At 38.6% G+C, this 14588-nt stretch overlaps 1 protein-coding gene across 1 annotated transcript in view; it reads right to left on the reverse strand.

Annotated features, from left to right (window-relative positions):
- The window catches only part of PIK3C3 (phosphatidylinositol 3-kinase, catalytic subunit type 3), an 82657-nt gene that overhangs the window by 22380 nt on the left and 45689 nt on the right, over positions 1–14588 (reverse strand). The window contains exons 22-23 of the mRNA XM_009331537.1: positions 9011–9179; positions 2097–2187 (exon numbers count right to left, since the gene is read on the reverse strand). Of these exons, the coding sequence (XP_009329812.1) occupies positions 2097–2187; positions 9011–9179 (260 nt within the window). The remainder of the gene's footprint in view (positions 1–2096; positions 2188–9010; positions 9180–14588) is intronic.

Genomic DNA, 14588 nt, shown 5'->3' on the forward strand with positions numbered 1-14588 from the left:
GCCATCTTTTTTATAAGCCCCCTTGAAGTACTGATAGGCTGCAATAAGGTCTTCCCGAAGCCTTCTCTTCTCTAGGCTGAACAACCTCAACTCTCTCAGCCTTTCTTCATAGCAGAGCTGTTCCATCCCCCTGGTCATTTTCCTGGCCCTCTTCTGGACCTGCTCCAACAGGTCCGTGCCTCTCCTGTGCTGAAGGCTCCAGAGCTGGACGCAGTACTCCAGGTGGGGCCTCACCAGAGCAGAGTAGAGGGGCAGAATCACCTCCCTCCACCTGCTGGCCACACTGCTTTGGATGCAGCCCTGGATATGATTGGCCTTCTGGGCTGCAGGTGCACATGTCCATGGCTGGCTCACGTCCAGTTTTTCATCCACCAGTACCCACCCAAGTTTTCTTTGCAGGGCTGCTCTCAATCCCTTCATCCCCCAGCCTAGATTGATACTGGGGCTTGCCCCAACCCAGGTGCAGGACCTTGCACTTGGCCTTGTTAAACCTTATGATGTTCACACGGGCCCACTTCTCCAGCTTGCCCAGGTCCCTCTGGATGGCATCCCATCCCTCTAGCGTGTTGACCACACCACTCAGCTTGGTGTCCTCTGTCAACTTACTGAGGGTGCACTCAATCCCACTGTCTGTGGCATTGATGAAGATATTAAACAGTACCGGTCCCAATACGGACCCTTGCAGGACGCAGCTCGTCACCAGTCTCCAGCTGGAGACTGAGCCGTTGACGACTACCCTCTGGATGTGACCGTCCAACCAATTTCTTATCCACTGAACAGTCCATCCATCAAATCCATACCTCTCCAGTTTAGAGAGAAGGATGTTGTGGGGGACCATGTCAAAGGCCTTACAGAAGTCCAGATAGATGACATCCGTAGCTCTTCCTGATGTAGTCCATCAAAACCTGGTAGATATTGAACTGTTTTGGTTTTCTACTTTAAGCCTCTATCTCCCATGTTCTATGCAAGTAACCTATTCAATCTTCGCAAGGCATGTAGGGACAGAGGTGAGGTTCAAATATTGATATGGAAAAAGAGTTAGCTGTCAGTTTCTCAGGAAAACAACCAAGTAGAGGGAGAACTCATCTTTACCACAAGATACAGCACTTCTGGCTAGCCCAGCCTTCCTGGAAGTGAAATTGAACAGCTATATGAACTCTTTGTATCAATCTGAAACCAAGAAACTCTGAACAGAAATGCTTGAATTATTGCAGGCAAAGAGAAAGTTCTGGTTGGAGTCACAATTTAGTTTTCTTTAAGAGAATTGTATTAGAACATGAAATATTCAAGGTTCTGAACCTCTGCTTTCATAGCTTACTGAAAACACTGAAGAACAGCCCATTTTAGAGAAAATCCACTGCTCAAATAAAAACTACACTGAGCTGATTTCCACTGGATACACAGGCTCCACAAAGTCTTTCGTGGAATTAAAACAAAGAGCCCTTCACTATAAATCAGGTTATAAAAAAAGCCAACATTTGCCTAAAATCTAAGTGTAATGAAATCTAGATGAACATTTATCCAGTATTTTTAATGTCAACTGTTGTTGAAACATCAAATGGAGAATGATTCAGGCTGGTGCAAAGGGGCAAAGTTAGAATTATGGGACGCAAGTTTGTTTTCACAATAAACAAAAATTTTGTGGTGATGAAGATATACCAGTCTACTGGTTTTAAATCTGCAGCAGACTGGTTTTATATCTACCAGTAGACTGGTTTTATAAAACCATCCATGACTTACAGGATTCTAGACTAGACGGAACAATCTTTCATGATATAGTCACTTATAAGTTTCGTAAGGTGGGATTCACTGTTCTTAGCAGAATGCTAATACCACTTAGAACAGAGCGCTAGAACAGACTGTGCACTACTGCATGGATGATAAAGAGCTATTCCGTATTTATGGGCACACGTGCTAAGTGATCTCGAAAGTATATTCTCGTATCTTTAATTTCAATGATTCTAGAAATTACTCAAAACTTATAGAACAGGAGAACGTATTTTCAGGTCAGTTACAAATAAGTCATCACAAGTGACTGAAGATTTCATGACGTGATGACTTGGGTTACTGAAAGACAAGGAAAGCTTTCCAATTACCTTTTTTACGGTCTTGTCAGGTTCGAGAGCAATATCTGGAATGTTGGCATCCACCATGAGAGAAAATAAGTTCAAGATCAAGTTGGAATACCTAAGCAGAAGAACAAATTAGGTAAAACACTTTGTAAACTGTACAAAAGACATTTTGTAAACAACTTCATTTAAGAACGCATCATCTTAGAATCACAGAATCATAGAATCATTAAGGTTGGAAGAGACCTCCAAGATCGAGTCCAACTGTCAACCCAACACCACCATGCCCACTAAACCATGTCCCTAAGCGCCTCATCTACTCATCTTTTAAATACTTCCAGGGATGGGGACTCAACCACTTCCCTGGGCAGCCTGGTCCAATGTTTAACCACTCTTTCAGTAAAGAAATTTTTCCTTACATCCAATCTAAACCTCCCCTGGCGCAACTTGAGGCCATTTTCTCTTGTCCTTTCGCCAGTTACTTGGGAGAAGAGACCGACACCCACCTCGCTACAACCTCCTTTCAGGTAGTTGTAGAGAGCAATGAGGTCTCCCCTCAGCCTCCTTTTCTCCAGGCTAAACAACCCCAGCTCCCTCAGCTGCTCCTCATAAGACTTGTTCTCCAGACCCTTCACACCAGCCTCGTTGCCCTTCTCTGGACACGTTCCAACATCTCAACATCCTTCTTGTAGTGAGGGGCCCAAAACTGAACACAGTATTCGAGGTGTGGCCTCACCAGTGCCCAGTACAGGGGCACTATCACTTCCCTGCTCCTGCTGGCCACACTATTTCTGATACAGGCCAGGATGCTATTGGCCTTCTTGGCCGCCTGGGCACACTGCCGGCTCATGTTCAGCCGGCTGTCGACCAACACCCCCAGGTCCTTTTCCGCCAGGCAGCTTTCCAGCCACTCTTCCCCAAGCCTGTAGCGCTGCATGGGGTTGTTGTGGCCAAAGTGCAGGACCCGGCACTTGGCCTTGTTGAATCTCATACAGTTGGCCTCAGCCCATGGATCCAGCCTGTCCAGGTCCCTCTGCAGAGCCTTCCTACCCTCAAGCAGATCAACACTGCCGCCCAACTTGGTGTCGTCTGCAAACTTACTGAGGGTGCACTCGATCCCCTCGTCCAGATCATTGATAAAGATATTGAACAGAACTGGCCCCAATACTGAGCCCTGGGGAACACCGCTCGTGACCGGCCGCCAACTGGATTGAACTCCATTCACCACAACTCTCTGGGCCCGGCCGTCCAGCCAGTTTTTGACCCAGCACAGAATATACCTGTCTAAACCGTGAGCCGCCAGCTTCTCGAGGAGAATGCTGTGGGAGACGGTGTCAAAGGCCTTACTGAAGTCCAGGTAGACCATCTTAGCGTGAATTGGTAAAGCTTCAGATGAGATGTGCTCATAACACTTTAGTTGAACATATTTATGTTAAAATCATAGGATAACTGATATTAGCAGTGAAAGTTTAAACCTCAAACTGTCTCAAACTGCCAAAACTGAACAGACTACTCTGGTTATAATTTTCTAAAAATTGTCAGAACATTTATTCAGAAACACATCAAATATAAACTGTGAATCATATATTGTAAGATTTAATGCCATTTTCTACCTCTAGTAGGACAAACGTGCCAGAAAATTGATTAAAATGTTACTTTTTATTAAAAAGGATATTGGTGATACAACAGTATTATATAAATTAGCATTCAAACAGCTGAAGTCTTCAGAATTACAAGAAATGATTTTTCAAGTTGCTGCACGGGCTTTTGCCATAACAAGTTGAATATAAGTAATTTAACCAGATCCAAGTCTGCAGTTGCTCAGTTAAGCTGCAATAAAATTGGTAGGCATGCTACACTTATGAAGTACAAATGTCATTTATAACTATTAAAAAAGACAAGACAGAGTATAGTTTTCAGTTTTAACATGGTGTTGGAAGTACTTGAGAATCTTTTAAAGAACACCATTTTGCCCTTGCAGGAAATTAGCTCTAAGTTGCTTTTTGAAAGGATAATTTTCAAGCTGTTCAACATAAACTGAAACTTCCCCTCCTCTCCAAAGAGATCTAATCCCCTTTCAGAGACAAAGTATGTGACTGACTTCAAAATCTGAAATATTGCTTTGCTAAGAGCACTTGAAGCTTCATAGATGATAGAAAATGAATTCTTAGCAGCAAAACTTGTTTATTAGGAAGCTGCTGAATATATATAAGCTGACAATTGCAAGGAGTACAAAGTATTTTAACTACACAAAAGGACTGCTTCATAGCCATATTTTACAAAGTAAATACTGCTCAACAAAAAATCTCTCTAGAAAAGCGTAATTCCATCAAAAACTCTTGACATCTCATTATTATCTGGAACTAGCAGTACCTGACACATTCCAATATAAGTTTTAACTCTTTACAACACAAACATTTAAAATAAACTATTTGGGCAGAAATCTTCAGTGCCTAATCTGTTTCAGCTGTTCTGCTTCACTTTTCCAGGGGCAAGGGGCTGGAATCAGGAAAATTACTTTTATCACAGATTAAAAGAAAGAAAAGTTATGTTACCATTTTGTTTCAGATCTGGCTAAGAAATCTGGCAGTCAAGTTGCTTTGGTGCCAGGACCAGACACCACAGGTTTTAATGAAAATTTTTTCTACTTGCCTGAAACAAGCAAATCTCACTTTAAACATGCTTAAATCTTACAGCTACATTCTCTCAAGTCTCTTCCTAGGTCACTGGTAGCTTCCATTGGTAGTTCTCCCTTTGAACTGAGCCAGGAGTCCAGAGTCTCAGAGTCCCTTTTGCTCTTGAACCACATAAAGGATAAGAGCTTATGAGCACTACAGGTTACTGGGGCTATGTAAGTGATGGAGGCTTGTAAAAGAGAGTTCAAAGGTCTAGGCATCATTGCTAGATGCTAGTTAAGAGCGAGTTCTGTTCCACACAATGAAGTCTTTTGGTTCTTGGTGCCTGAAGTAAAAGCACTGGAAGCATAAGATCATCTGAAGAACCTCATTAAAAAAAAATATTCAAGAACAGGTAATTTTGGGGAGGAGAAGTATGAAGTGGGATGAGACAAAAATTAGGAAAGAGCTGCTCACCATACTATCTGCAGGTCTCTCCTCTGCCCCTCACCCAATTTCTTTAACTCAGTAATCAACTAGATGGTGGTCTAAGGATGAAAAAGAGCTTATTAAGTAAATTTGTTAGCTGCCTCTAGGATCCTTGTCACATTTCAGAGATTTTTAGAAAATTTATTCAAAAACTGGAACTTTACAAGAGAGGCAAGAGCTTCCTACTTTATAGAGAGTTGGCTGCTATCCTTCCCATAGGCAACATCCTTGGCAAATATGCCAAGATGTTCACAACTGGTCAACTGACAGCCCAAATCCACCCTAAGTCTAGACATTTTGCTGAAACACCCGAGTTAGGAATCTGACCTGTAAAAACCAAACACCTTTGGCAAACAAGTCGTATCACTCGTCTTTGACATCTACGTTACAAAGGCCTCTGGAATGGCTGACCTCCATCCATAGCCAGAATGAACTAGGAGCTCAGTTTTTATAGGTTTAAGGAGCTTCAATTAAGCACCTAAACTTGACCCTGAATCCTTCTCATGTAAATGCATTCTTTGTTTTCCTCAAAGCCCCGTATAAGTGAATTTACAAAATAAATGAGCACTCAGCCACACTGGAGGTTGATTAAACTTATGGTTTGAACATGCAGTGCTAAAAACATGGAGTTTCTGTAAAAGTTTAAGAAATCCAACAAAATAACTCTATTCCTACATAGAAGAGGCCTCATATATACCAAGAAACCCACATCAGATAGAAGTTCAAGTTCTTGCTGCCATCTTTTCTGAGAACAGCAGTTTTTATTTTTAAGTGCTTAATATCTCATCAAACACAGGTTTGATCCTAAGCACTTCTTTATGTAATTTTTTAACATTTACTGGCCCCTCTTCATATAGATTTCTTAAACCAACTGAACATTTAGGCTGTCAACACTGCAATATGTTATCAAACTTGAAGCCACAAACTTCCCTTACAAAGACAGGACAGGCAAGTATAGTTACCTGCAGTCCCAAACTAGAGTCCTGTTTACCTGATCTAAATAAAAAATTCCTAAATTTAAAATGGGATTGCCTTTTCTGCAATATAACATGGGTACTCCCAGGACTCATATCTTCTCTTCAAGACATACACATACTCCCCAATCACTACCATGTCCCAAACAGCTATAATGAACTATGGCACTTGTTCTTCCAAAAGCATTTAATGTCCGAAATCACTACCATGTCCCAAACAGCTATAATGAACTATGGCACTTATTCTTCCAAAAGCGTTTCCTCGCAGTCCAGACTCAAGCAAAACTGACCTGATCCCAACCAGTTTCACCTTTGCTTTTCCCCCTTCACCATCCACCCCCAGCTTTTAAAAGACTATCCAGACCCTGCACTGCCTAGCTACAACCTTTCCAAAGAATCAGCACTTCCGAAGGCCATCACAGCTTTCCACTTGTTGCCTACAATTTTTTCATTCAGATCCATATGGCATCCTCTGTCCACTATATCATTGAGAACAGGCTGGGGAAAAACACTCTGGTCCAGCCAGCTGGATATCCCCATCCATACAGAGCAAGTATCTCAGCCCAAACTACAGCTTCCGCCTCCTGTTACTTCCCAATCCTTTCTCCCTACCTATATCTACTAACTCAAACTGAACATCAAACTTCTCACGTGACCAACACAGGGGAAATCCTTACAATCTAGAACCTCACTCTGAGAAAAACTTTCATATGTTGATGCTGGATTCTTCTCTGCTGGATCCTGCTGAGGACGTGTAAACTGGGAATTCTTGGAGAAAGGAAAATGCTGACGCGTAACAGGACTTGAACATCTTTAAATAGGTTCAACGTGTATAATGAAGGTGGAAAATGCTGCTACAGTCCAAGTGAGGATGCAAGTTATGCTGCCAGCTACAATTTGCCCTGCAACACATTCAGAACGCAGAGGCTGCTCCTTCATTACAGCATTGCTGACAAACATACATGACTGATTATTGTTGTTCAAAAAAGTAGAAAGCATCTCCCCCACCCCCCAAAAAAACCCAAAACCAACAAAAATCTGCACACCAATGATCACATGCCAAACTGCTTCCAACCTAAAACAATGAACAAAGCTATTTTTCCACTTAAAAGTTTTAAATTGTTTTTATTTGTTTTCACTATGCAACACCAGGAATCCTGAAACACTGAGATACAGCACTTGAAATATGTAGAGAACTGTCTATACCCCAGGGAAATAAAGAAGAGAGAATAAAACACGAATTGACAGAGATGACAGAGTTTGCATTTTGTCTTAGCAATTGGAGGTTATGATTTCACACTACTTAGCCAGAAGAAGTATCTGTGAACAGGTTTGTGTCAACATGCAGAATTGTTAGAACTAAGCCATTCCACCTCTAATTATTCTTTTTTTTTTCAATAAGCAAGTAATCTTAATTTTTAGTTCTAGCTGCTTAAGTAATAGTTACAGTAATACTAATATTATCCTATGCTATCTTTGTTGAAAGCCTTAAAGATACTTATCCAGAACCATTTAAAAATACTTTCCTATTAAACTGAACAAATATTGGAGAGACTATAATTACAACTACAATCCCAGACACTAAAAATGAAAACATCTTGATTTACAGTTTAGTTTTATAGCCAAATTACTGCCATATTCCACACTTAATGATGATCTTTGTAGCAAATCATTACATGAATTAATGCAATAGATAATCCTTCACTGACATGATAGACCTTTCCATTGAAACAGCTAGGTTTAGACAATAAAAACAACTCAAGTATTTCACCAATAAGAAATACAGTATTACAAAATATTTTTAAGCAATATTTAGAACATGGAATATACATTAGCCTTCCTGAGTGTTCTCTGAAGTAATGAAAACTGTTTGCTGATAACACACTGCTGTTTTTTCATGCTGCTGAATTGCTTTTAACCCATTAATAATGTCAGTTCATAAACCAACTCCTTACTCTTTCTCGTTTAACAAGGAGAGCGCTACACGTAGCATTTTTATTTCGAATCATTGACTGCCTGCTTTTCATACTACGTGTACTTTTCACATACGCTTTTCATATTACTAATTTTTTTCCCCCATATTTGAAGGTTTGCATTATGTGATCTGGATAACAAAGTGAAATTCTTTCATCTCCACGGAAGATGTACTAAATCAATCACTGCACAGACCACGAGTGCTTACCTACGTGCTGTTCAAACAGAACAAAGCTGAGCTACTTGGCTCAGCGAGTTGATGATAAGTAATATGGCCACTGAAAAATAATAAAGCTGATTCCAAGTCTAAAGGAGGGATCTGTTGGTCCGTAAATAAATACAGTCTAAAGAGGTTTTAGCTGTCACAGTTCTAGGTATCTACAGAAACTGCTAACACACTTGACTGTCACTACAAGTAGCTAATTTTTGTCCCGCAAGACCCGAACCCAACTAAGCTTATGTATGCCATCTTCAAGCCAAAGAATTTGATCATACTAATCTAAACTGGAAGAGGATAAAGCAGCAAATGAGTAATGACTTAAGAGTTAAGGACAGTTAATTGATCATCAATAATCAGAGAAAGAATTGCTTAAGGGCAAAAACATATCCAAAAAGCAAGATATAAATTAATACACCACAGGAGTTATAAAAAAAGCTATTTAGGTTATTAAACAAGCAAAACTGGGGACCTTAACTTGAAGGACAATTACATTCAAGCTTCACATTACACCAATGCTGTGATGTTTTCATTTGTTTTGTACAAATTCTTGTGACTACGTTCAGACTTCAAGTTTTGAATGTGCAACAGAAATATTTTCTCCGATTCATTTACTCCTCTCCTGCTTTACGGTGGCTCTAATAAATTTTAGCATCAAAATACTATTGTTACCTGCGGAGGTGGAGAAAGGCTGTGTAGCACTGCTTACGGAACTCCTGGTACTGTTCACTCTGCGTGCCTCCCATACCTTCCACCATCTCCTTATTCAGCTTCATTGGGGGAGGTAGAGGCTTAGGGTCCCGACCCAAAATATAACCAAAGTCAATGTGAAATAGTTTACCTGTAGAAGAAAAGGCAAACATAATTACTTATTTCAACACTACGTATAGCATCAAATCTTGATGCAAAACTTGGGGGGAAAAAAAAAAAAATTTAAGTGCAATCTCTAGAACATGCTAAACAGCTCTCACAAAAATACAATTCACTATCTTCTGTAAGGCTTATAACCATGTATTTTATATCTTCAGCTGCCAATTTAAAATTATGGGTTTAAAAAAGTAAAGCTGATTTCAAATTCATTAAGAGTACTAACAAATGAGATGAGGTTTTTTGCCCTTTTTTTTTTTTTTAACATATGGAGTATATTCACAAAGACTGAATCAATGTTGAAACTGGTCAGTAGATATTAAATGCACAGTTATATAACAGATACTACTAATTCTTTGCTCCTTCTTTAGAATTTGTTAGCAAATTAAAATATTAATACACACACTGCATTGCTTTTAGTATCCCATTTGGTTGCTGTGGCATGAAATACGTTATTTCAGCTGTATGTTAAATGTACCAAAGAGAAAATAGGACTCACGATCCTAAGAACGACCTTTCAAGGCCACTAAATACCAAAGAAGATTTCAAAGCTATTTCAAAATTCTTTAAGAGTTATTTAAGTAAGTTTAAAATTTATCAATAGTTTTCAAATACATTGAAGAAACATCACTACACTTCCATATATGAAATTGTATTTCAAATTTGCCAAAGTGTCTTACACTTTTTCAGTACTGAAATGCAAGAGTTACATCACTTGATCACTACCTTTCCCTTCCCAGATCAACTGACTACATTTAAAGTGTTTCTGCAGCATTAACTTGACAAACTTGTATACATCTCTTGCTTCAAATGCACAAGGCAACTTCCCTTCCTATCAAGAGCTCGCGTGCAGCCACGCTCTTTACAATATTGCTCAGACCTTTATTGGGGATTATTCACTGTATTCCCTTTCAATAGTCCTGAACCTTATGTGAGATAGGTGGCCAAACGAACAACTGAAACACCAGCAAGTTCAAAAAAACTACTAAAACATTTAGATAATCTGAAGATTAGATAATATAATATAATACGCAAACAAAATTGTTGTCAACAGAAATCAAAATAGTACCATTCATAATTCTTAGGAAGCCAGTTTTCCAGGAACATTCTTGACTCACTTAAGTGGAAAATATTGACCTTATAAAGCAAAAAGAACTTTTTGAAAGTGTTCTGCAAACAAATTTTCAGTTTGAAATGCATAATTTAAACAATGACTTGGGTCATACCAGAGCTGCATTACAAAAAGACGGTAAGAATTCAGACACATCAAGAAACATTTATATAAAAAATAAAAAAAAAATTATAAAAGAAATCTGTTAAGTGATTTCCTTAGGACAGAGAGAAGCCATCTTCCTGAAGTCTGCAGTAATGAGGAATCCGGAAGTAAATTAAGAAGTACAAAAAGGTGATGTGTGTTTGAACTGTTAGGCAAGTTAAGTTTTGCATCCAAAGCAAAGCTACCCATTGACATTAATAAATTTAAGTTTCATATGACTAATTTATAGAAGAGAATGAAAAGTAGATACAAGATGGAAGTTCTTTTAAACAAGAAGGTAGAAAATTATTAGTATAATTGTTATCTAGACAGCCACAGATAGCACAGAACATACACAGTCTTGCTTCAGCATTATGGAACCAAACAGCATTATGGACAGAGATCTGTTTGCCAAGGGGTATTTTAACCTGCAGCATCTGTATTCATTTTAATATTTTCATGAGCTTAGGTGCTCAGCACTCTTGAAAAAAAGAAATGGAACAGCCAGTATCTTTCAATTAGTCACCCCTCTTCGACCATTTCATTGAATAATGTTCTATCATCAGAGAAGGCTGCTTGAGATCTCTCATAAGCACTCTTCTTCAACCCAAGAAACAAATTCCATCACAGTCAATTTTCTAAGGGAGATCACAAGGATGCTTAATAAGCAGGCAAAGTATTTGCTAGTTGATAAATGGAACAACGATTACATTTCGCATACCTAACTGTGCTAAAAAATACCCCACCCTTCCTTCAATAGTTTTTTCAACCTGTTACAGGAGTTACTTTTAGAGCTCATTTTTGTACACTAAGTTTTTGAAGTAGGCACTTTGACATATACAACCTCCCCCAGCATTAAGTTACAAGAGATGTTTAATTAAAAAGTTTGGGGGTCTGTTTTCTGTTCACTTATTCAAACCTGTCACCTTGAAGAGTCAAGAGACAACATTTTGAATAAAACAATAACTCTTGTGGCAGTAATTAAATCTTTTTCTAGTTTGCTCTGGAGATAGGGAGTAAGAGACGATAATTAATAATTTAAATTGATAACAAAGATGCATCTAAAACATTTTAATAGCTGACTGATATATGTTCATATAAATTAATTAGATATCAAATAGATTGTTTACTCATTTTTAGAAATGAAGTATAAAAAGTTTAAGATGAGGCCATCCTGCATTAACATTATAGCTTTCCCAGCTGTACTTCAAAATTCAGCAGATTTTTAGGCTGACTCAAAATGTATGTCAAAAGCTTTAATTTAAATACATTAAATATATTTAATATTTTTCAAATCCCTGTACCAAACACAGACTTAACTCATTTTCATTCGTGCAGCTCCTCCAAGATCAATTAAGCCAGCATACCATGTTACAGAATACGGGCAGAAGGCTCCCCTTGGTGCCTGCCTGAAGCCGCTACACCAGTAAAGACCAGCCAGCTTGAGGGAATACTGCAGTTTTAGAGCGTTCTACACAGAAGCCTGACTCATGTTCTCCTCAAGGACTTAACTACAAATGGAACAAACAAAGAACAGGCCTGCTTTGGGCAAATGAAATTGCTTGTATATTTAATACTGAAAATTAGGTGAAGTTTATATTATTACTTATGTTAATAAATAATAAATTTATCAAGTTAATAAACTTGATTTGAACTATTTTAATACTAAGATAAAAGGTTGCAAGTATCTCAAGTGATCATCCCAAGTAAAATTTGTATCAGGGTGTAACACTGAACATCTCACTTTCACAGTATTAATGAATGTGATCATTAGACTATCACTCAGTATAAGCTCTGTTACAAGAACAAGGCTGGACAAAGCTTCTCATACCTATCTGACAAGGTGTAGTGCCAGAAAATACTAAACAGTAGCAGAAATAGCAGGATAAAAGTAGGAACCTGAACACTCCAGCTCTATATAAAGCAACGATTGTAGATTATACGAACTTCAAACAAAAAAAATATATCACTTTGATCCAGAAATTACTGTACTGATGTAATTTTAAAAGGACAGAAAACATATTTCATCAGAATTTTTATTCTGCAAAAATTGCCTTTCACTGTGAATAGCAAATTGTCTCCTAACATAGCCATCATTCCTGATACGCATCTGTAAGGACGGAGGCAAAAGCTGTCAGTAACAACTTTTTTTTTGTCAACTTAAACATGTTTTTTTCTTCAAGAGCACAGCTCCACAAAACACTACTCATCTGAAATTTGCCAGCCTCAGGTATGACGATACTTAAAAAAATAGCCTTGTCTAGTAATCACAGCTGAAAAACAGTCTACAGGAAAATCAGCATCTTATTTGGGCAGGTGTTACATGAGTTTTTAGTTCTGGAGTGTCACACAATTTGTGCAGTTGGTATTTGGAAGTTCCTGAAAGTTATGTAATTTGGTTGATAAGAAGCACACCTTCCCAACTGAATTTAGAAGATAACTCTTTTAAACTTTTATTTCACAGAATCACAGAATGGTTGAAGTTGGAAGGGATATCTGGAGGATGTCTGGTCCAACTTCCTGGTCAAGCAGGGCCACCTAGAGCCAGCTGCCTTGCCCAGGACCATGTCCAGACAGTTTCTGAGTATCTCTAAGGCTGGAGACTCCATGTCCTCTCTGGGCAACCTGTGCCAGTGCTCCGTCACCCTCACTGTGAGTAATAATTCATACTCATAGCATGGTATTTATATATAATTATCATCTATCCTCCCAATAAGTTAGACTGCTTGTGAACTTTGTGTAACACCACTGTTTCTAAAGGCTTTGAACTTGCATGTTTTATAAAAGAATTACATTTCCTTCCTTCAATACACAGTGCCATAACACATACACCTCTATCTTAGACCATCATGTTTTTAACCTCAGCTTCTAATCCATCTTCTTCAGGTTTATTACATCTTAATTTAAAGGGCTCTTAATTATTAGACACACTTAGAAATTAAAGATAAAACTGGACTTCTCATTTCGGTTTATTACTGTTCCTGAATGACTGCTAAATCATATGGGTGAGAGTTTTTTGTTTAAGTCATGTTTTAAACTAAAAGAGAAGTTACTTTAGACAACAGGTGAAACGTTTCATCCTCTGAGCCTCTCACATTCTTGTAAGGCTAGATATAAAGGCCTTGGATTTCTAGTATTTAGACACTGAAGCCTTTAGACACCTACTTAAAAATTTGAGCTCCTTATAAAAATAGGGGATTTTAGGCATCTGAGAAAATAAAATGTAACAATTCAGGGAACACCTCGAGACCACAGACAAGTATGCATGAACTTCCTGCTCTGTTTCAAAGCTAGGAGCAGGACTGTATGTAGGCACCTACATATAGTTCAAGATACACAGCTCTGGACAAACATTTCTGAGGAGTTGAGCCACTTTCAACATCAAAGTCTAAAAGATTACATCAGCACTCTTTCAGGAAGCAGGAAAAATCTCTGCTGGAAAGAAAGAAAGAGTCTCTCACCTTAAAGGTGAGAGATAGAGTCTCTCACCTTAAAAAACAGTGCCCTAATAATCACTCTCCACTCCCTATTTAAGCTATTTTACTGTAGAAAAAAACAAGACACAAGGCATTTACTGACTGGAAGAGGATGAGATGTTTCCAGGAATATGCAATAATGCAGCATGCACACACAAAATTATTTCATTCAAAATCTAAAAGCTGATACTGTTGTGTACTTTTAAGCTTTTTAAAAAAAAAAAAAATTATGAGGTTGACTACATTTTTCTACCCAGTTTTCTAACGTATGGAATAAAGAGGACAGGCCCTTGGAGAGTTCAAGGAAATGGCATCAAGCATAGAAAGTTTCCCTGACTAGCAGTCAGGGCATGAGGGATTTGAAAGTGCATCTGAGTTCCTTTCAGCCTTGAGTGTGAAGTGATCTTTGAATAAGGGAAGCATGGACTTGCGGAGACTAAAAATTGGTATCTGGTGCTTGCAATAGCCAATAACACCTGACTGCAGCCAGAGAGGCTGATTTGTCCATCACTTTTACTGCTAATGCCTAGATTTTAGTACAGGAGAAAGCTCCCATATAGCAGCACAGAAATTGTTTTATTTCACCAGAGAACTGTTAGGAAAAGCTACTGAAAACCTGCATAGAACTCCGAAATCCTTAAACGAAATGTGG

This window comes from Pygoscelis adeliae, unplaced genomic scaffold (genome assembly GCF_000699105.1).
Source record: "Pygoscelis adeliae isolate BGI_AS28 unplaced genomic scaffold, ASM69910v1 Scaffold68, whole genome shotgun sequence".
Classification (NCBI taxonomy): Eukaryota; Metazoa; Chordata; class Aves; order Sphenisciformes; family Spheniscidae; genus Pygoscelis; species Pygoscelis adeliae.